The sequence below is a fragment of the Biomphalaria glabrata genome, chromosome 3, assembly GCF_947242115.1.
Source record: "Biomphalaria glabrata chromosome 3, xgBioGlab47.1, whole genome shotgun sequence".
Taxonomy (NCBI): domain Eukaryota; kingdom Metazoa; phylum Mollusca; class Gastropoda; family Planorbidae; genus Biomphalaria; species Biomphalaria glabrata.
In genome coordinates, this window is record NC_074713.1 from 27,563,491 (window position 1) to 27,586,602 (window position 23,112).

At 33.7% G+C, this 23,112-nt stretch overlaps 1 protein-coding gene across 2 annotated transcripts; it reads right to left on the reverse strand.

Annotated features, from left to right (window-relative positions):
• Positions 1–300: 300 nt before the first annotated feature.
• On the reverse strand, positions 301–23,112 carry LOC106060091 (32 kDa beta-galactoside-binding lectin-like). Of its 2 annotated transcripts, XM_056024321.1 has the most exons (12): positions 22,888–23,112; positions 13,315–13,358; positions 11,488–11,579; positions 10,233–10,434; positions 9,585–9,707; positions 9,264–9,278; positions 7,635–7,664; positions 6,302–6,331; positions 6,107–6,139; positions 5,558–5,646; positions 4,964–5,180; positions 301–4,409 (listed from the first exon to the last, which is right to left on the reverse strand). In XM_056024321.1, the coding sequence occupies exons 1-12, from the start codon at positions 22,901–22,903 to the stop codon at positions 4,293–4,295; spliced, it is 1,008 nt and encodes a 335-aa protein (XP_055880296.1). In that variant the 5' UTR covers positions 22,904–23,112; the 3' UTR covers positions 301–4,292. The 2 variants fall into 2 exon arrangements, with proteins under 2 accessions (XP_055880296.1, XP_055880297.1); XM_056024322.1 differs by lacking the exon at positions 9,264–9,278 and having other exon boundaries at positions 22,888–23,111.

Consider the following 23,112-nt stretch of genomic DNA (forward strand, 5'->3'; position numbering starts at 1 on the left):
GGTCGCGGCAGAGTGGAGGGGGGTGTTGTAAAAAGGGGTCCCTGAGCTTAAAAGGTTAAGAACCGCTGCTCTAGATAGAGGGTTATATGTGTATTCTCCTATCATTCATAAGACAGATCCTCTAGATAGAGGGTTATACATTCTCCTATCGGGTCTCTTTTTTTTTCATTTCAATCCACTATATCTGTACACTTATACAGGTATAAACTACATGATTAGATCTATAATGAAGTCTTCAAGAGTAGGCTAATACTAGAATCATTATAAACAAAATAAAAGTCACAGAAAATACAAAGATCATTAAAGATTAACATTCTTTTAATCAGACCATTGTTAAAAACTATATAGAGACAACATTTGTCACTGGGTGTATCTAACTGGGTTACACAAGGCAACAACAGGAGAACATGACAAGTAAAAACATTACTACAATGTTAAAATAATGGACTGATTGATGTACATTGTGTGCTGTCCACATAATGCTATATTACATTAACTCACATAATCAATAAAACACTTGGCCATTTGATTTTTAAAGAATGTGACTGTCTTCACTTCATATTGAAAACACCAAATAATATTGTCTTCAGTTCTGGACATTGCCATCACAGAATGTGACATTGCTAGTCCAATGTATTGAACAATAATACAGAGTTCATGCTTCTACGCCCTACAGAATTCTCAGTTCCAGACCATTTAATGAACTAAAGCTAAATCTTTACAATAGGCTCTGACATGCCCCCAGACCATTGTACAAGCTAAATCTGAATCTCTATATACTAAAAGGTTTATATAACTATGTACCTGGTATACTGATGAGCTAAAACAGAAGATTAAAATAACTTTTTCAACTTTAACATTTTAAAAAATTCTACTCAGTCACTAAAAGTTCATAAATATACCAAATGTCATGTATACATTCCATTCTATGGACTACAATGCAGATCTCTGATCAAACCATTTAAATGAAATTCAATGGCACAGATAATAGAAAATGATTTTTTAGACATTAAATCAAAGTTGGCCTAACAATATTCAACTACTACCCCCAACAAAACCTTAGTTTGAGAAAAGAAAATGTCAATAGAAAAAAATAATTATAAATTGTAGTTATAAAGAATTATTTTTCTAGCTAGTACTAATAATCATGATGGGGGGGGGGGGGGGGGGGGGGGATGGTGGCTAAGTGGTCTTGAGTTAGAATATTGGTAAAACTGGGATTCTGAACTATACCAGATTTTAAGGATGCCCTTGAGTCCACCAAACTCTAAAAGGCTAATGACAAATATTAGAGAAAGCAAAGGTGGTTGGTCATTGTGCTGGCCATCTGACACCCTAGTTTACTGTCAGCCATAGAAACAGATGAGCTTTACATCATATGCTACTACAGATGATTATGAGTAAAACTTGTAACATGTTCAACAAGTGTGAGTACCCTCTGTTGCTTTCTACTGTGTATATAGAACTTAAACAAATCCAATTCAATATGTCTATGTCAACACTGTTGGAATATCTAGAGGTAATGATCCGAGAATAAAGCAAATGTCTATTTTTTAACCAGATGTCAGAAAATCTTTGCAAACATCAATACAGTGTTAAGATTTACTAGATTTTAACTTTTTTTTGGGTCATTTCTAAGTGGCCTATACTAATTAGTAGACAGTAAATGTTGTCCAAACAAATGATTGGTTCCACTTAAGGAAAGCAAAGATGTAACTGATTGCAAATGAAATTATTTCACTAGTTTTAAATGCAGGTTAATAAATATTGTGCAATGAATTGTGTTTCATTCCAAGACCCAATCTTATTTTTTATTTATAGATTAAAAACAATATCAACAAACCCCCCCCCCCCCCCCCAATTCTACACACACAAAAAAAGCATGAAGACAGGAAAAAATAAAGCCAATTTTGTTTTAAATGCATGTCTATGCCTATATAATATTGCCAGCACTATTATATTGGGGAAAAAAATGTAAAAGAAGCAGCAACAACAAATATAAAGCTATTTTGTTTACTGTGGTTTGAGCCGCCTTCCTCTTATTTCTCTACATCAGGGGTGGGCAACCTTTTTCTACCGAGGGCCACATTCAAAAAAATTTGGGGCTGCATATATATAAATAAATAATATATATATTGCACAACTGAGGGATTACATCAAGAGTTAGCAATTTCTTGAACTAATTTTATGCATTTTTTTTTTTTATTTACCTATTGCCAGTTTAGATCACAAAATTTCACCATAAATGTATAGTAGTACTTAATATAAAGTATATAACTGTTTACTCTCTTGCATAATTTTCCAGAATCTTGGAACTAGCTAACTAGTTGTTGTTTTTCTTGTGACTACTGTCAATTACAGTCAATCATCATTGATTTGTTCTAACACTTGACAATTTTCAAACAAAAAAAAGGTTTGTTCACAGATGAATGTGGTTCCAAATAATGTGAAAGTTTCACAGCAAAGTTGTTTTTTTAAACTCCCGCGAAAGAACTGGCTTGAACTTCTTTTTTAGATCATAATTTGCTTGGAGGTATTTCCTCTGGAGCTGAATCAGCTTCTGCACTAGATCGTAAGCTGAAGGTATTGAAAACTGGTTCCAAGTTCTGGAAGTCTTTCAAATTCCACAATCAAGGAATCCAAATAAGTCTTGTACTTTTCAACCATTTCACTAAAAATAGTTTCACCTTTTACCATTGAAAGTGAGAAAACCTGATTTCACTTGCTGGCCTAAAGAAATGGAATAGCTTTGTTTGAAAAGATTTAAGATGCACATACATTTCATGTGCAAACAACATGTTGCAATGCTTCCGATGATAAACATGAAGTCTGTCTTCAACTTTTTATAATGACGTTTAGAGACATTGTTTCTTTAGCCTCTTCATTATAAGTGATAAGAATCAAAAGTTTTAATAAATTAAAGATATTTACAATATATATTTGCATTTTTATATTTGTGTAATGTTTGGGTACACCTGAATTCTTTAGGTGTCCACGGGACGCATAAAACACTTTGGCGGGCTGCATGTGACCCACAGACCGTAATTTGCCCACCCCTGCTCTAGATAGCTCACTGATACTAAGAGCAGCAGGCCCCTTTTAATACAAACAGAAATCTTTCTTTCTTAAATGTACTTCAAGAAAGTTGACATTCAATGTCACTGCCAAAAAAAAAAAGACTTAATTTTTTATGTCTGTAGTTTAAACCATAAGCAATCCACCATCAATAAAACTGTAAACCATTAAAACAAGTCATAGATATTAAGATGATAAAATTGGTATAATCACAACACCTGTGTACAAATAATTCAGACAATATGTTATGATACTTGTTTTACACATATTCAATACCAGAAGTAAAATCTGAGTTCATGTGACAAATCAAAATCTACTGATTCCCTACACAAAAAAATCACTGAAAATCATTAGCTCTTTCAATGTCAGTTGAAGATATTGACGTAGGGGATGGTCAGTGTGTGTGTGACACATAATGCCTACAGTTTCCATCTCTTACAGAATGTTTCTGTGACAAATACTAAAGTAGAGAGCTAATAAAAAAGAAACAAACAATTACAACAGCTGATGTACAATGTAAAAGATTAAAATCAGATCCGACTAAATATTATGAAAAATGTTTGCTTAAAATGTTTGGCCTCCTATTGTTTCCATTACTTTAAATTAGTCCTCATTAACTTAAGAAACTTCTAAGTGTGTAAATAAATGTAAGCTACCATTAACAGAAATAAATATAATCTCATGACAAGAAAAAAAAAATAAAAACAAGAAACAGCAGAGCAAAGTAACAGAATCTTGTTATCAAAATTAGTTCAATATTCATTTTCAACTATATTTAGTTGAAGCTTTCTATATCTTCAGTTGTCCACAATAGTTTCATTCTTCAACAAATTATTTATAATTAGTTTCTGATTACTTCTAGGTAGTATTTTATGTATATTTTCATAGCATCAAATAAATAATTCTATTTCCATTAATTTCTATAGTTAGTTACCCACAGCAGTGGTGTTTATGATTTTAGCTAATAATAATTACTTCAGATTTCTTGAAGTTTGGTGGAGGATTTCTATGATTTGCAAAGTCAAGGAAACAAATAAAACTAACATCAAGATGTACATCCATCTTGTCATAATGTGCATCAGAGTCCAAAGGTGTTCATATCAGGAAAAGACAAACAATAACATTATGTTCCATTATAACTATGCAAACATTAGCTTGGCTCTACACAGAATGGCTGCCAACCATGATGAGTAGTTTGACCAGAGGCAGGTTGGACCTCACTGGAATCGAACCTCATGCAGCTGAACATCACCGAGCACCATGACATGGGTGGTCCTCTGTATGGGCAGGATTCTGTGAATGAACTCAGTGAAGTGTTTGTTGTTCACAGCAATCTGGGGAATATAAACCAAGAAGAGATTTCAAAATAAACATTGAAAACACTAAAGTTCACTTAAATTTTAACTTCACCTAATCTAAGTATCGAAAAACTTTACATAATCTAGGTATCCAAACTTTATATAATCTAGGTATCTAAAACTTCACATAATCTTGGTACCAGTATCTAAAACTTCAAATAATCTGGGTATCTAAAACTTCGCATAATCTAGGTATCTAAAACTTCACATAATCTAGGTATCTAAAACTTCACATAATCTAGGTATCTACACCTAGAAATATATAAAACAAGCTTTGCTCAAGAGGAGGTGAGATAATTGAGAATAAGATAAGTTTACTATCAATTAAAAGAACAACAGGCAGCAACTGGCTTTTAAAATAAACAGCAGATGTTTTACAAAGACTGCAGCACATACATTGTGCGACCAAAAAGAAAGCTACTGCTGATGTCAGGCACAAACAGTGAACACAACTTAAATTAGGGACTTTCCATTATATCTGATCAAATATAGATATGTGCATGATGAAATACTATATTCATGTCAATTACCTTAAAGCTATTCTTCTCCACCAGGATCATCAGTTCAAATGTGGCAGAAGGAAAAAAGGGAAAATATTCCTGATGTCTCTCTTCTGTAGCGTAAGATCCTCCTTGTTTGTGGGTTCTCACAACCTGATTCCTGTCACTCCCAAATGCAAATCTGACATCAAAGTGCAAGGGAAAGTTGTATGAATCATGTGGACCACAAGCCAGGTTTATTGTAAATCTGTGAACATAAGAAAATTTTTCAAAACAATGTTTAATTTTGTATAATTCTTTGCAGCTAAGTCAAAAGTTGGCAAATTTTATAAACACAAAAACAGAGGCTCAAAATTATATACAGATTTACATATAGCACTTGAAAGTGATAAAGAGAAACTGTGAAACTTGTACCAATGTGCACCAATCCAAAAAGCACACAATATAATCAGCCTGCCACCACATGTTTACATATACACAAATACAACTGGAGATACTAGCCCCAACCACCTTAGTGGTCTTACTAAAGAGAAATTTATAATTTATAAAAATATGATTGAGATTCAGATATACAAAAATAAAATTAAATAAGACAAGATTGCAAAGATAAAATTATGCAAATACCTTGTGGGTTTGGAATAGGCAGCACCTTTAATGAAAATAAGTCTACCTGGAATCACTTCCCCAGGGATGGCTGTTGTAAATGGAACTGGCTGTACAAAAATGAGTGAAAAGGTCATTTTAACATTCATAAAACACTTTATTCAATAAAATGCAAAGTTATTTGTAAAAAAAAAAAAAAAAAAAAAAATTTTTTTTAAAGTTCTAGACATTATTAAAAAAATGGAAGGGAAAGGAAGAATCCAACTTTTGTAGCTCTCACTGAAAGTTTATAACTGTAAATAATGTTTTGTAGAATATTTCAAATCAGAACAAGTATTTAACTTTTTTTAAAAAAATACTATGTAGAATTGTATCAAAACTGTTAAAAATATCCAATACTCTTTGGAAAAATGTTTGTTTTTGTGCTCTTTCTTCAAAAAAAAAAAGTTCTCTTTAGTAATAATAAGAGTTTCTCAAACGATTTAAAAAAAAAAATGAAATTAGGCTCAGTAATTGAATTAATTGCTTTATATATACATAACAACTTCTATGATACAAAAAAAGACTTACTGGAATCATGATTGGTCCATTGCTGACAGGGTACTTTAAAGAAAATATAAGAAAAGTTTAAATAAAGATTGAAAAAAAACTGTTGAACTGAAATAACTTTCTTACTGTAAGTTTTCTATTATATTAGTTGTTCTTTTTACATAAACTATCTTTTAGAAACTGACTGCTCTAAGGCAAAAAAAAAAGTATGCTTACGCTTAAAACTCCTGTTGGGTAAGGTGAATACTGAAAACAAACCGAAAAATAAACAAATAATTCAAATTATAAGTGTACTCATGTAAATAATATTTACACCTATAATAGGTATGGTTCCCTGACATCGCATCATACAAGACATTTCATCATTGTAACATTTCATCACCATAACATTTCATCATTGCATAAAGTGAATTTTGCAAACATAAGTACATGTAGGTGTAATTAAGTAATTAACATACTGAGCAAGTTAACCCTAACCCTAACCTTAACCCTAAATGATGAATTGCTATAATGATGAAATGTTGCAATGATGAAATGTCTCGTATGATGAGGTGTCTGGTCACCAATAGCAATACCAGGTACAGGGATTTCCTCCAAAGTGACAGAAATAGATTTTAGTGGGCAGGTCCCATCAAAAGAATGTCATAGAACCAAGGGTCTAAAATAGTATATCAGCAAAAAGCAAAAGGCAGGCGACCCAAAGGCAGGCAACCCAAAGGGGGGCCGCCCAAAGACAGAGTATGAATACAATTACTTGATGATACAGAGGCAGATCTACAACAACTGAGAGTTTAGAATAGAGACAAAATCTCAGAAGAGATCTGAATGGAAAGATGTTATGAAGCAGGCCATGGCCCTCCATAGGCTGTAGTACCACTGGGATGGATGGATGGATATAAATTTCAATTTAAATGTTTTAGATTTTCCAGCACATTTAATTAATTAATATTAGCCTTTGAAACCAGCTATGCCTTTTTTAAACACAATTTTCTATAATAGAGTGTATGCCGAGATAAGAAATTATACAGATATGTAGGCCTACATGAAAAGAATTTTAAAACCAAACCAAAATGTAAATCCAACTTTGGACCATTGGTTTCCTGTACTTGGTGACAACAAGAAAATAATTTGACCTACAAATTGAACTTTTAAATTTAAAACAAACCAGAACAATTGTAGTCTTAAACAGAAACTTCACTTTTATATATTAATATAAAATAACTTTCATAGAAACATTTTAAGTACTCTTAACTCTTTCTCTCTGTAATTATTTTCCACGTTCTGATGGAATTATTCATTTTGCTCATTTGTGTTTCCCTACCCTGTTAGGATTTAACTTCGATAACTTTTTTGTATGTATTCAGTAAAATATTATATCAGGTATGTAATTATAGAAGAATGCATGCTCTTTTTATTCAACACAAAATAAAAATGTATAAAACCAAAAATTAATTTAATTTAATAAGGTCAAATCAACATTGGTATTGTCAGTTAGGAGAGAATAAGTCAAATAGCATTGAAAACGAATAATTTTGTAGTGATATCTTACCTCTGGTGGCTTTGAGGTTGGTTGAGAGTACTGTGGAATTGAAGTAATCATTGTGTTCAATAATCTTTGGTACCGGGTATTCAATTACATTTAAATCATTCATTCATTTATTAATATTTTTTTTATTTGGATATCTTTTTGGAACAAAATATTCACTGTATATTGTTTACAAAACATTTTTAATTTAAACCCAATTAAATAAAAATTTCTGGATTTTAAAAGAATAATAACATTTGTCAGTGCAGCAGATTGGAAAGTCATGAATATTTAGCAAGAACTTATCAATCCATGAATAATTAGAAACTTTTAGTTTAATTTTAAAAAATTTAATAAAGGCCAAAGTTTAACTAGAAAAAAATATTTATGCTAAAATCATAAGTTTAATTAATTTTTTTTAGTTACAAACTATAAAGCTCAATTAAAATGTGTACAACTTTTTAACATGTGCGTTTAAACGCACATCCCTGTTTTATGGTTAAGTGATATCAACAATTTTGATTATTAAAAAAAAATGTTAGCCTGCATTTGAAGAGGGTAAATTAAGATGCTGGTAGAAGTTATGGGAGTCAATATCTGCACTTCAAGGTATCAGTATTATAAAATGTTGTTTAACATTTTTCGCCAAAAGATTCTATGCAAAATTATTAATGGGGTTGTTCCGAATTTTTCTGAGTCACATGATGGAGTTTCATTTCTGTTTATAGTGGGAATCTGATAAGTGTGTCAATATTTTGTAGTTTTAATCAATTCATGTGTGGCAAACAATAATTTATTAACTACAGAAACATCAAATACACCCTTTTTATATCTTAAACCTTAGATGAAGCCAAAGCGTGTAATAGATTCTGGTCTTTATAGGTTTATAGAGATCTAGGTCTAAATCTACAGTAAGCCTATATAGATCTAAAAGCGTTAGGATAACTAGCTCTACAAAAAAAAAATTTAATGCACACCCTCTTAGCCCTAAAAGAAAATAGAATGTGTCCGAATGATTTTAACAACCTGGTCAGAGAGACGTCCACATGTAAGCCTAGTGAACTGTACATGTGTAGTCAATGATACTACAAGACCACCCCGTGTTTTTTTTTATTGCACGTTATGCAATAGTGTTTGCTCAATGTTGAGTGGTCAGACAAGAAAATAACAAACTGGCATGGTTAGTCAAGCATGTTCGTAGATCTATCTTTACACTAAAATAGTTACACACCCTCTCTGCCCAAAAAGTAAATCGGCTGTGTGTCCAACTGATTTTAAAAACCTAGTTAGATAGGACATATGTAGGCCTAGTGTACTGTAGTGTACTGTAGAGTGTAGTGCATAATAACAAGACCACCCCGCATTTTTTCCTAGCACGTTTAATGGTTATGCAATAATGTTAGCTGTATGGAGATTCTAGTGTTAACCCTAACCCAAAAAAGAAAAGTGAAGAAAGATTTGTATAGTTTAATTAATTTGTTATAGTTTAGTTTAACTATAATTTGAAATTTATGATAAACTTTTAGTTTAACTACTTTATTTTAGTTGAAACTTAGTTTTAGTTTAACTTGTTAAATTTAGTTTAGTGCCCAACACTAGCCACCAACAGGTTTTTCCTCTCAGCAATGTTCTGTATGCTTTATGATAACTTACCTTTCCATCATAACGCTGCATTAAATACACAGTTATCAATTAACAATGTGTTAACATTATGTACATATAAAATAGTTATCAGTTAATAAGTAAACAAAAATACAAGATACGAGAAATATGTTTAGGAGATATTATGTTATGGTATAAGGACTTATAATGAGTGGCATGGTGGGGGGGGGGGGGGATGTTTTCAAGGCCGTACAAATTCTTAATATGATAATATTTGTATTATCCATCACTCCCTAACTTGTTCATATTTTTTGTTCTAATTCTCTAAACAAATATATAAAACCAACAACTGTCTTTTTTTTTTTTACCTACCACTTGTCCTCCTCGCAACTGCAGATCATGAATCAAAATCTGGCCATTAATGTAGATATACTGGACCGATTCTTTACACTGGTGATGTTTGAAAGTACAGAACTGGAGATGATTTACATAGATCTGTGGGACAATAGAATGAAATAGTCATTTAAAAATGAGCAATTAAAATCAAAGTTAAACAAAAACTATAACTATTATGTGGAATGAGGGGTTAAGGAAAGATATACAAATAGTCATAGTTTTGAATATTGGTATGATCAATTTTAAGTCTAGTTTAGTTGATGCTTGGGGCAGAGTTTATCAGTCCTTCTGGATTTCTCCACCCATTTTTGTTTCAACTAAACAATACCAACAGCTAAATTGTTTACTTTATAAGTATTTTATAAGTAATCCTAACTCAAATTTCTTTACTTATTGGTATGCATATCACAAGTTTTGGAACTTAACGGAAGTTAAGACTCCTAATCATCCTTCAATGGACACAAAGTGATTTATTAATTTTTAGATAACTCAAAATTATCTAAAGCAGAGTATTAAGATCATACCTCCACTTTCATTAACAAAATGAAAATGTGTCGTTATTTAATATTATTTACAATTAATGTAATAATTAAATCAACATTCATAATAATTAAATCAATATACCGCAAATTCATATTGTTTCACTTCAATTCTGATCTCAAAATTACTGTCCTGGGCAAATGGAAATCCACCACTTCTTTCCTCTGTCTGCCATTTTCCATTTAACCTGTGAGTTCTAACCACAACTTTGCTTCCAAATCTTGGGTTAAAGTGAAGTGGGGTGTTGCTATCAAGATTATGGCCATAGCACAGATTTACACTAAAACTGAAAACATAAGGAAAAAGGTTTTGAAAATAGCTTGATATAAAATTCACAAAATTAGCACAGTGATAGCTAGAAAACTTTTGAGTTATTGGATTAGTAAGATCACATAATTTTGAAATAAAATTAGCTTTTTTTAAGAGGGTATGATAAAACAAGCGCTTCAGCAAACCATTTCAGGATATTATAGAAATTTACTATAAAGTAAATTAAATCCCTTTCAGACCTTGTGATCCCTAATGCAAATGATGTAAAGGTCATTTCTTTCTGTGGCCTATGGTAAACAAGGGCACCATATGGCCAGCACATTGACCAACTGCTTTTACTTTTAGCCAACTAATGTCAGATAACTTGAACTAGGTAAACTCAGAGGCGCCCTAAAGATCTAGAAATTAAAAATCCCAGTCTTCACTAGGATTCAAACCTGAACCCTCGTTCAGAAGCCAAGCACTTTACAACTCAGCCACTACGCCTCCTAATACACTTTCAAAATGTCATGTTTATGGTCAGGCTCACAACAAATTTCCAAAGATCTTGAATATATTTAATATCAAATCTTTTATTAATTGTTTTGTATTTCAGACCTTTCATGCTTACAGCATGTTTAATGCACTATGGTCCAACCTCTTTTTTGGACCTGTCAGAAGAGATGTGGGTATCTGGGAGGTTTCCATGCAGCCTTAAGGCATTAAACTTGAGTTGTGATACTAACTCGAGCCCCTAGCTAAGTAGCCAAGTGGTTTATTCCTCTAAGCCCCACATCACACAAAATGACTAACACAAGTCACTTTGGTCAGTTCTAGCGAGACACTGACTTGCAACATCACAAACTGTAGGCAGTTTAGACCAATAGCTCTTTGCCATGTCACAGATCTATACGACTATAACTAAAGGTCTTGGTTCTAGTTCTACTACAAAATGACTAACATCAGTCACTTTGGTCAGTTCTAGTTATATGTTACATACAAACATTTTAATTTGTTCACAGGGTACTTGATTTTCTAGCTTCTAGACAAAACATGGTCAATTTTATTACATTTAGATACTTAATCTTACTTATCAAATTTAGGGTCAGTCCTGCCAGTAATAATGATTTCTGTGCCAACAATTAGACCCCCAGGTATGTGAGCTGAGAAAGGCAGGTTAACCTAAAAAAAAAAGAAAGAAATCATTCAAAGTTTAATTATAAATAAATTGTTGTGTTGTAGATCATAAAGAAGATTTTTTTTAATGAACAAAGCTGGTTAGCACCAATAGTTCAAGTCTGAATGTTCCCTGTCACTCAGTAAAGGTTTTAATTTATGACATAACAGTGATAGCCCTGATTATGGCCACATTCTTATATGCTTGTGAATCTTGGACATTGACTAGAACTAGAGAGGGGTATCCTATCGATGGAATTGGGATGCTACAGAAAGATCCTAGGTATCACATAAAAAGACTGCATCACAAATGAAGAGATTAGAAACAGGATTAGTAGAGCGACTGGAACCCATGATGACCTGCTAACTACTGTTAGCAAACGCAAACTAAAATTCTAGGGTAATATTACAAGGTCCTCAGGGCTCACAACCACCTTCCTTCAGGGAAAAGTACCAGGAAAAAGAAGAAGAGGCAGACATGAAGGAATGGATGGGCCTGATATTGAGGGAGATTTTGTCCAAGGCAAAAGACAGAGAGGAATGGAGCAGGATGGTCAACAGGATCTTGTGTGGTGCCGCAACGGTTCAACAGACTAGGGGATAGGTGAAGGTGAAGACAGTGATAGTCCATATTTGTCTTTTGTTTTTTAAGGCACTATCATTCAAAGGTTAATTTCTTTTTCCTGAACACATTTGAAAGATAAAGAATTGTACTTTGTGTATTGCTTTTTTTTTTTTAAAGAAAAGTTGTGATTATGTGATCAAATATAAATTTAGGCCATAGTTCAATAGCATTAAGCATGTCTTTTCAAGGAAATGTTTAACCTAGAACACAATACAGTTGATAAAATTACATTTAAATGAAGCCATGGATAACTACTAATATATTGTGTGAATTAGTTCTTGAACTCCTCTCTCCCATTCCACTGACTGCATTAGTTTTGGTTAATGCCATCATGTCTGCTGCAGTAACTCTGACAAGCTGGTTATGTATAGACAATAAGTATAAGGGGTGACATAAAATTGTCAAAATTTAACATTCCATTCCTAGAAAATATTTTCTAGTATTGAGGAATATGTTTTACAAGCTACAATTAATATGTATTTTACTATTGTATTTTAAAAGTTGGAGAAAGGGATATACACCAAGACATAGAAATAAATGAAGAGTTTTTCTTATGGTACCAAAGAAATTTAGCAATATCATGCCTCACAACATAGTAAATAGACTTAACATCTTCATTAAGTAGTCAACGATAAAACTTGATGACAACTAATTTCATTAGAATTAAGATCTTTATTAAAAGATCAGGTTCCAACAGCGATATGCAAATATGTTAATAGAAAAATAATAGAAATACAAGTTTCAACCATACAAACATTTTCACAGTTGCAGAAATATAAGACTATAAAAGTAACAGCCCTCTTCAAAAATGTTCAGTTTCATCTTGAAAATATGTCAGATTGTAGTAGTAGATTATTAAAAATACTAGTAAATAGTAGCCAAACATTGTAGGATCAAATCCTTTTAAATATTCAGGTCTAATGTCTGACATCTGCCACCAGTGAATCAAGGTATGTTCTAATTGTGCCAGTGACATAAAACCTATTTGTATGCCACTAAAACTAATTAAATCCATATTTAAACTATATAAACATATGTAGGTGTCAGAGAAAAGCTCTACTTTTTTAAAGGCTCAACATAAGCTTTACAAAATATATTGGATAATGAAAAACTTACCATGTCAGGAGGCTCATATGCGCCATGACCTCTATGTACCAAAGCTGTAGATTGGACAAAGAAAGTTTTAATCCAAATAAATTCTGACAGTACTATAGAACAAAGTATTTTTTTTATTTTTTAATCAACCTATTTTTTTTTCAAACCAATGACATATAAAGAATGGATGGGAACAAAACGGAGGGGGGAAAGATGAGTACTAGTGTTAAGTTATTTATTTTTAATCATTGTGTTCATTATTAAGTATATAATATGGTTGGTATGGTTTTTGAGGTACTTCATAATTATTTTTTTAATGATTTTGTTCTGGTAGGAACATTAGCTATTGTTTATGAGCTCCCTTTCCCTCCATTTGTAACTGGTTAAGATTTTAAAATAAAAATGCTATTGTAACTCTCATGTCACTGGCCTTTTAGCCTAAATAGTTGCATGACTACTGTTAGTCTTCAAAAATCTTACTGTTATAGTTATTAAATACAAATAAAGGCATGCAACACCACTGGCTTAGTTCCTGGTCCCAAAAAAAAGTTGGTCAGGCCCCATAAAAATATATGTGCTCTGAGAAGGCTGTCTCCAAGAAGTCAGGAATGAGGCCGGGGCCACCACTTCTGAATAAAAGTTCATTGATTCCAGAGACAATTCTGGGTTTGGGTCACACAAAATGTTGAGGTATTGCCCCTCTGTCCCCACCTGGAGGAGACTGAAAACAAATGTCTTTATAATGTGATCACTTATTTCCCTAGCTTGGTTTAAAATAAACAAATAAAATCAAGATCTAAGTGGATGGAGTTGTGAATAAGCCCAAAACATTCTGACTGAGTTGAGAACTCAATGATATTGAATACTGCACTGGTCCCAGAATTTAGTTTTAAATCTTCAAAAATTAAAAATATTTGTAAGTAACATCTGTCACAGCTATTTAAAAGATATTCCTGATTTTAACATACATGAGTTTGAATATTTTTAAAATCACTTTTAACCACATATCCATAATCAATAATCACGAGAAAATGAAAATGTCAAACACAGTAATAAAAGCTGGAGATTAATCAATAGTTGTATACTTTCTGTTTTCTATTGTTATTTCGCAACTTCACATTATCTGGTTTATAGAAAGGTTGGATATGCTAGAGTTGTTTTGAAGTGTTATACATTTTTTTTGGTAGGATCAAAATGTCTTCTGTTTGTTTGATACTATAGAATGAGTATACCCGGGACCCCAATGTGATCGATTTTAGAAAACAAATAAAAAGCTATGTTTCCTTTCAAATAAAGGAGGTAACTAGATTGAGAATTATTTTAACAATGAAACAATGTTCTGGGTGAAATGATAGTTTTATACCATATGCTATTTATTTGAACTCTGTTGTATTGTTGCTATAATACAATATAGTGCATATATGCACTCAATCTCTACTATTTTGTTTCTGAATTGTGAACATCAAATGGAAAGCAAAGAAGGACATAATTGTAATAGTAATAGTTTCAATGTATTTTTTCCTTCACCCACTCACATCACAGAAACTCAATGAAGACACTCTAGCTATTAAAATGTTTAAAAAAATAACGTTTTAAAAAGATAAAGTTGCTAAGTCTAAATTCAAACATGAGGACTCAAGCCTCCTTGATAGAAAGCTAATGCCACTGACATATACAAGTACTTATAAAAAACAGAAGGATTTAATGCTAACCTTTGTTAGTTTCACGTTTTTAACCTTTGACCTAATTCTCTACAAAAGTTCTATCTCCCCTTAGTTAGTACTTGTCTATGTATAAACGAGATTAATTGCGACTAATTGATAAAACAATTGGTCAATGTTTCATTTGATTCATGTGTTGTCATTGACAACGAATAATTTTACAAAGTTTCAACTTGATCCCAGAATGGGAAGTAAGAGAACAGTGTGAACAAGTTTTGTTTCAGACAGTGACATGATATAAGTTTTGTAATAAACTAAAAGCCTTTTAGAGGATCTTAATCAAACACAATACTCATTCAAATATAGAAAAAATAATTTAAAGAAAATAATTGTATTGTAGAAGTTATTTCCCTTTTTCAATATCAAACAAAATAATTAATAAACAATAATTAATTGACTAATTGGTTAATTTTATTATTGATTCATGTTCTGTTAGAAACAATAAATAATTGTTTGAAGTTTCAACTTGATCCGAGAATGGGTGTGGGAGAAATAACGTATGGGAGAAATAACGTATGGGAAAATAACGTATTTATTATCTAAGGGACTGAATGGGTTATCAATAATGTTGTCACACTTTTTACCAAACTTACAGACTATTAGGCCTACAGACCCACAGAGTGAGTTGATATAAGCTTTGTACATTAAAACAGATGCTGTAACAAATCAAGTTATAAACTATTAGTCCAGCCAGTCAGTGTGCCTGTCTGCCATGAACGCCACACCCCCATCCTATACAGGCCACTCAGGTCAGACATTGTACACGCACTTATGTGTCGGTCATCAATATTATTACAATATAAAGTCATAACCCCCAGGCCACTGGCAAACTTGTACAAGAACTGATAACAGAAATACAACATTCTAGAGATATACAGAGGTAATGATCAAAAAAACGTCCTTCTGTCCTATCGTCATAGGCACTTTAGAAATTCTTTGTTTGGTTACTTGTATGTACTTGTAGCTCAGGCGTCCCCCACACTCCCACATTCTCTTTTTTTTTTCTTTATCTGCATATCATCACAGTATCATGAACGTAACTGTTGACTACACAATTAAGTGTTGCACACACACACAGACCATGTAATACTATAGGTGTTATTAACAAAAAATCTTTTGTAAGAACGACTCTTTCGATGTGGCGCTTCCATCGTCGTATTCTGCTAGTTGAGAAAGCTACAACGTTAATACTATTGTATATCATCACACAAGGTTATATTTCGTTTAAGCAACTCATTGTGAATGAGAACCAAAGTAGCATACTTGACCAGTGGAGCATAAAACTGATGGCAATCATGGACCTGGAGCGTTTATGTAATACGATAGCACCTTTTGGCTGGTTAGGAAAAAAAAACTTTGTATGTGTGTGTGAGTGGCAGGAGATGAGTCACCAAATCAGTGTATTGTACAATAAGTGTGTGGACAAATATTTCTAGGGGCAAACCTGGGTTTACGAGTGTTGGTCATTAATGCCGCAAAAGTTATAACGTGTACTACACGCACCAACAAACACACACAGACTTCCATTCTGTTGTACCAATCTCACAGAAACAACTCTATTACAATCAAGAATGAGCCAGGGCTGCCTGGTTGTGTGGTAAGTGCTCTAGACAGCCGTTTCATGGTCTCAATGGCCCCCGGGATCGAATCCTGCCCGACGCCACCCTCTCCCACCGTCCAAAGGGAGGCTTGGTCTAGGATGTAATAATCTGAACGAATATTGGAAAAATATAATTAAAAAAAAACACCGGATTTTAGCAACATTGTACTCTTAAAGACCCCACCATTAAACTGTTAGATGTCATCATTGATACGTATCCAACATATGTGTGTGTGTGTATCTATTGTTAAGACATTCCCAGTACGTAGAGGTCTATAAATACAAGCTCTCTAGCATAAAAACTATATAACTTCTCTCTTTTTTTGTTTTCAATTAATAACGACGTGATTGAGACAGAGAAATAACTGTATAAACAAAACAAAAGTTTTAGAAAGCCACAGACAGACGCATGCAGACAATATCCAACGTTCTAGACACTAAACTAGTTTCTATTATTGTAAGACACAAGTCTAAGCTTTGCCCTATATGTGCTTGCAAATTGTCAAAGACAGTCGAGCTTATTTTAGTAGTACTTTGATACCAACATCAGTCTCTCTGCAACCTCAGGGCCCGGCAGTGAGAAACGTACACTTTAAAATTATAGTCCTACTTTGTGACGCCTGTTGTTTTTTTTTAATAGCATCTGGTCTTATATATATAATCAAGAGAGAAAAAAAAAGAAGACTTTTATTGCTGCAAGCTGAAAATCTTTCAAGGTGAACCAAGCACACTGCCCAAACGTTTCTAACGAATGGATGAGGAATTCTGACAATGTTAATAGACCAAAACATGAAGGTCAAAACTCCTTGATCAGACAGCCACCAAAAACAAAAAGCTATCTCCCTCCTCCCCCCCCCCCCCAACAAAAATATGACCAAAAAAAATTGATACCAAAAACCTTCCCTTCTAGCACGGTGACAAAAAAAAACAAGGGAGACAGGAGAGAAGCGGTCATGTGACAGCCACAACGACTACACTCGTGATAAGTACACACAAAATGTCAAGAAGTATGGTTCCCCCTCTGCTGGCAGTACGAAACATTTCAACAAACTAAGAGTCTAAGAATAACAACGATATATTCAAATGAATCAATTGTTGGGTTTCAGTAGGCCTACAGAAACATCTTAGAAATGGTGGTCGTTTGAGGCGATACACTTGGAATAGTCTTTTTCTCAATATAAGATTAGAAATAAAGAACTATTCTAAATAACAGTCAAATTAATATTAATGTCTAAGGCCGGACATTCTGCAATAGACTTTTAAGTAGAAAAGCACAGATCTTTTAAAGAAAATTGCAGCGTTTGATTAAATATCCCTAAATATAAATCTGCCTTGTACAACCGGATCTATAAAAGATTGCAAGAGTTGATTTCAGCCCACTAAGAAATCGAGTGGACTAACAGCTCATAATAATAATAATAACAACAAGGTTACAAAGACAGTTTGTGTGGAAACACAAACTCAAAATCGCCCCCAGAAGTGGTCCACCCAGAAAGAACATTCGAATGAAATTATATCAAAGACAAATGAGAGATAAGAATGGAGAAAGAAGGTTGACAGATCTTGTGTAGTGCCCCAACGGTCCAGCAGATCAAAGGATATGTGCAAGTGAATGCAAAGTTAGATGTGAACTTGGCCTAACTGGTTCCCCTTTCAGACCTTGTGGCAGATGATGTAAAGTTCATCTGTTTTTTGTGGCCTACGGTTAACGAGGGTGTCATGTAGCCAGCACAACGACCAACCGCTTTTACTTTTCCCCAACTAATGTCAGGTACCCATTAGAGCTGGGTGGACTCAGAGGCGCCCAAGGATTCCGAAGTTGAAAATCCCAGTCTCCACCAGGATTCGAACCCGGGACCCCCGGTTCGGAAGCCAAGCGCTTTACCGCTCAGCTACCGCGCCTCTCCTGGCCTAACTGAAGTCTTATAATTGATGTAATTTTTTGAAAAGGCTCAATCTCTTATTCGAATCCTCAAAAAAAGTGATTTAAAAAATTAGATTTTTCGCTTTCAGAAAAAAAAAAAAATAGCCGTTGCATCAGAACTTTGAATGGTCTAAAATATTGTGATGTCGGATTTTCACTATATTTTCTAGTTTACGAGATCTAAACGGGACGGACGGACAGACATTTCACACAAAACTAATAGCGTCTTTTCCCCTTTCGGGTGCCGCTAATAAAAGGGACGTCCCGCTGTAACTTTGCAAGAATGGAAATAATGATCAAAAAGTTCACTACATTAGATCTACTTATGGTGAAATGTGAACACACGCTATCGCTTGACACCCAAAAGTAGTTACATCTTTACATCTGAACAATAGTGTTCTGTTCATAACTTCAGGGTTGTTCAATGGTATTACGTTGGCAAAAAAATTGTAATGAGCCATAAATTGAATAAAAGAGCATGAAAAAATCAAACACATAATGTAGCTTTTGAAATGAATCGGTTAACCATTTGACGGATGAATTCTTTGTCAAAAAAAAAAAAAACATTTTCAGGAGCGATGTGTCGTTAGTGAGCTAGTTGTTTGTGATCCATTGTCGTGACGTCATGGAACACTGTTTTCACTTTCGGTTTCTTCTGAATGGAAATAAATGACAACCAAGACTAAACGCCAGGAACCATAAGAAATCAATGAAATAGCTAAACCACTGGTTCCTGAAGTGTGCACCGAGGCTGCTGATTTGCACTGAAGCAATGCAATGTGGTTGTAGGCCTATATAGACGCAATGTTTAGGGGTGGTTAACAGGGGAGACCGCCCAAAGCGCCACGCCTTGGGGGAGGGCAGCGATATGGAGATTCTTTAGTCATTATCCTTGTAGTGTCTGTGATAGTAAATGTTATTGTTTTGTCAGGCCCGTCTCGTTATTGTAACCCAGTAACCCACATTGGTGCCATGTCGAAAGAATGTGCTAATTAACAGATAGGAGGGATAATTATAAATCCCTTTTATATATATTATACACGATCTAACAATGAATAAAGTTGGCAGTTAGACAAGAAAGTGTTTGTTAGTGTCTACTAGCCTACTATTACAGTGTCCGTAAGAGTCGAGCTTGCACCCAATTTGGAGCAAGATTTTAGCCAGGAGTCAGGAGGTCCTTCATTAACTAGTCGATCATTCACATTTGTTTATTTTAAGTCACGACTCCTTGAGCCACGCGGTTCCACTTCCCCGGCGACATCGAGACTTAGATCTAACCTATCTAAGCCTTCTTGCGTAACAGCAGAGTCTACATCAATAATGTAAAGATCGATGAAGGTGATGTGGTAATCAGAAGGAAGCATCCCTCCTTCAGTGAACACACTCCCTTGTGTTAGAAACTCAACTACGACCAGCATGTTAAACGTTGCAGTTGATGCTCAACCAAAACCCGCCCCACTTTCAAGGGAGGCTCCAGGTTGCCAATGATTACCGTGGCCATGATGACATGGAGCATTCAATGTCTAGAACAGCGATACTGCTGGATGAAATAGGTGGATGTACTCAAACTAATATATATATTATATAAGTACAAAAAGAAAAGGAGGCACTCGGTATAATTTTGGCAATAAGGTATCATGCTTGTGTATCAAGGATTGGTCTTTATAACCACAAAGATGTTGCAAAGAAGAAAGCAAAATATTTAAAAAAAAAAAAAAAAGTCTTCAAAAGTAACTATCATTACTCATCTAAGGGGAACAACTCCACATTTATAACAATCTCTTTCAATATTGTATTTTTTTTTTGCTTTTTCCAATATTAATTCAAATAATTAATTTAATTATGACTAATTAATTGAGTAATTGGTTATTGTTGGGGGGGGGGTTTATTACCGAATCATATTTTGTTAGGTACAATAAATAATTGTGTAAGGTTTCAACTTGATCTGAGAATGGGTATGGCAGAAATGATGTGTACAAAAATTTTACCAGACAGACAGAGACAGTGAGTTAATATAAGCTTTCTAAAAAGATTGTCTCTCGAGATGTGAACACAGCAAAGAAGGGGAGTCTCAGGTTCAAATCTCAGTGAAGACTGTCATTTGGAATTTCAGGATTTTCGGGATATCTTTTGAGTCCACCCAACACTAGTGGGTACCTGACATTACTTAAGGAAAGTTAAGGTTGGTCGATGTGCTGGCCACATGATAGTACCCTCGTTAAACATTGACTCTTTTTTTTTTTTTTTTTGTGGCCTACTGTAGGCCTATGGATTTCAAGGTCTAAAAGAGGTACTTTTCAAATAGAAAAATCTAGGCTCAAAATCTAGACTTTGACAAGATCAATCAATTCAATCTAGAATTATAGTCTTTTTAAATTACAGATCTAATGAAAATTAAGTGTTTAGACTGGACTCTGGAGTGATTATTGTCAAGGAAGGCTGCCTCTCGATCTTGCTCTGGTATCTATAAATCTACTAATCAAAAATAGTAGATATCTAGAAAATAATCTAGATCTAGAGATCTGACTATTTTAGACCTTTGTTGCACACAATTAGATTAATTAGATCTATAGATATAGTGAATGAGTCATCACTGTGCACATTCTTCTTCTTCTTTATTGCTGCTGAGTAGTGAGCTCTTTTGCAGACTGTGTCAAGGAAAAAAAGTGTGCTGTTTTCTTCAGTTGTTCAGTACAGGGTGTTGGTTATGTTGGGCTGTAGTGGAAGTAGGGTCTGCCTAAGGTGGATTAGGGAGGGGCATTCAAAGAGGATATGGTTTACGGTTTCAAAGGGTTTCAAAGGGGTGGGCGCAGTGTCTACAAAGGGGGAGTTGTGTGGGATTTATTTTATTGAGATGGTAATTTAATAGTGGTGTGTGTCCTGTTCTTAGTTGGAAAATTGTAGATTGTTCTTTGCGGGGGAGGAAGTTAATACTGTCCAGTTTGTTAGGCGTAGTCATTTCTTTGTACATGGCTCTGCGTATGTTTCCTGATGCCCATTGGTTTAGCCACTCCTCTTTGTGATTGTTGACTAACATTGACCTTGGGGTGAGGTAGTTAACAGGTCTATCTGGTTGTTTCATTGATGAACCTGCCTTTGATAGCTTATCTGCCATTTCATTTCCAATGATGCCAATGTGTCAAGGGATCCACTGTAGTGTGATATTGATATTTAATTTTGATATCATCTAATCGATTACCACAATGAGTGTTGTCAACTCTCTTGGGCTGTTTGAGGTGCTGCTGTTAAGTGCTTGCAGAGTAGATTGGGAGTCTGTAAAGACAACAATATCTGATGGTGGTTGCACTCCTTCGTATAATTTGTTTTCCACTGTCTGTAGTGCTATGGTTATTGCGTCAATTTCGGCTTGAAAGTTTGAGCAGTAATCGCCACAGGGTGCGCTTATGTCAAAGTGTTTATTTTTAGGGAAGACCAGGAAGGCACCAAGACCAGCATTGATGGTGGCTTTGAAAGCCGATCCGTCTGTATAAATATGGATAGCTGTTTTTTATATATAGGCCTAGATATATATGAGTATGATTAAGTTTAAAGTTACTTTCAGTTTCAGTCTAAGATGTGTGATTTTTAATTTTTTTTTTTTTTTTGATAATCTAATCTAGATCTAGAAAGTAGATCTAGAAATCTATATCTAGGAGTCTAGATTTAGTCTTTATAACTTATCTAGACTGTAGGCCTAAGCTATATAGATTAGTTATATACATAGACCATAGATTGATAGATCTATTATCTATGTCTATATAATTATTATTAAATAATTATACTAATATATAATAGACACTAGAATCTAGATCTATATTCTTTCTAGAGAGTATTTGTTCATCGAATAATTATTATAATAAATAAAGACGTCTAGCTATTATCTAGATTCTAGATATAGAGTCTATAGTCTAGATTCTAGTTTTATCTAGATGATTAATTTAATAGATTAGATTATATCATATATGCATATGATAATGATACTGTGTGTTGGTATCTGTTCATAGAGCTTATAGTCACAGCTAGTGAGCTAGAATTGCTAGATCTACTCTATGTCTCTAGGCCTAGGCTAGTATGGGGCTAGATCTATATCTAGATCTATTTTTTTACTAGATTACTAGATAGAGTCTATAACTAGATCTATATCTATAGAATAGACTATATTCAGTTTAAACTCTAGCCTTAAATTCTGCTCTAGACCTAGCTATTATACTATTGTAACTATTATAGATCTAGATTCTAGTCTAGTCTAGAGTCTAGACTAAGAATAACAAACAAATATTCAGAATTCAGAAATAATGTCAGAATATTGTGAAAGTGAAATTAGAATCTAGATTAGATCGTTTGCTTACAAGTTACAGAAGCCATTTTTTTCTTTAGTTAGAGTAATATTCCACTTTCAATATCCAGATTCTAGTAGATAGAAATCTAGATGTAGGACTATGTAGTCACTATTGCGTATTGAATTAATTGTACACACAATAGAGAATTTAAAGTTACAGATCCGAAGTTAGTGGAGTTGACCTCCTTGAGCCTCAAGTCACAAGAGCTGACCTACATAGCACTGAGGATGATTC

Bases quoted from the DNA above. Each gene is read 5' to 3' on its own strand.
- LOC106060091 (XM_056024321.1), bottom strand. The intron at 11,580-13,314 runs GTAAGTTTTTCA...TTTTTTTTTTAG, and splicing joins CATATGAGCCTCCTGACATG to GTTAACCTGCCTTTCTCAGC. The intron at 9,708-10,232 runs GTATATTGATTT...ATTGTCCCACAG, and splicing joins TGAAACAATATGAATTTGCG to ATCTATGTAAATCATCTCCA.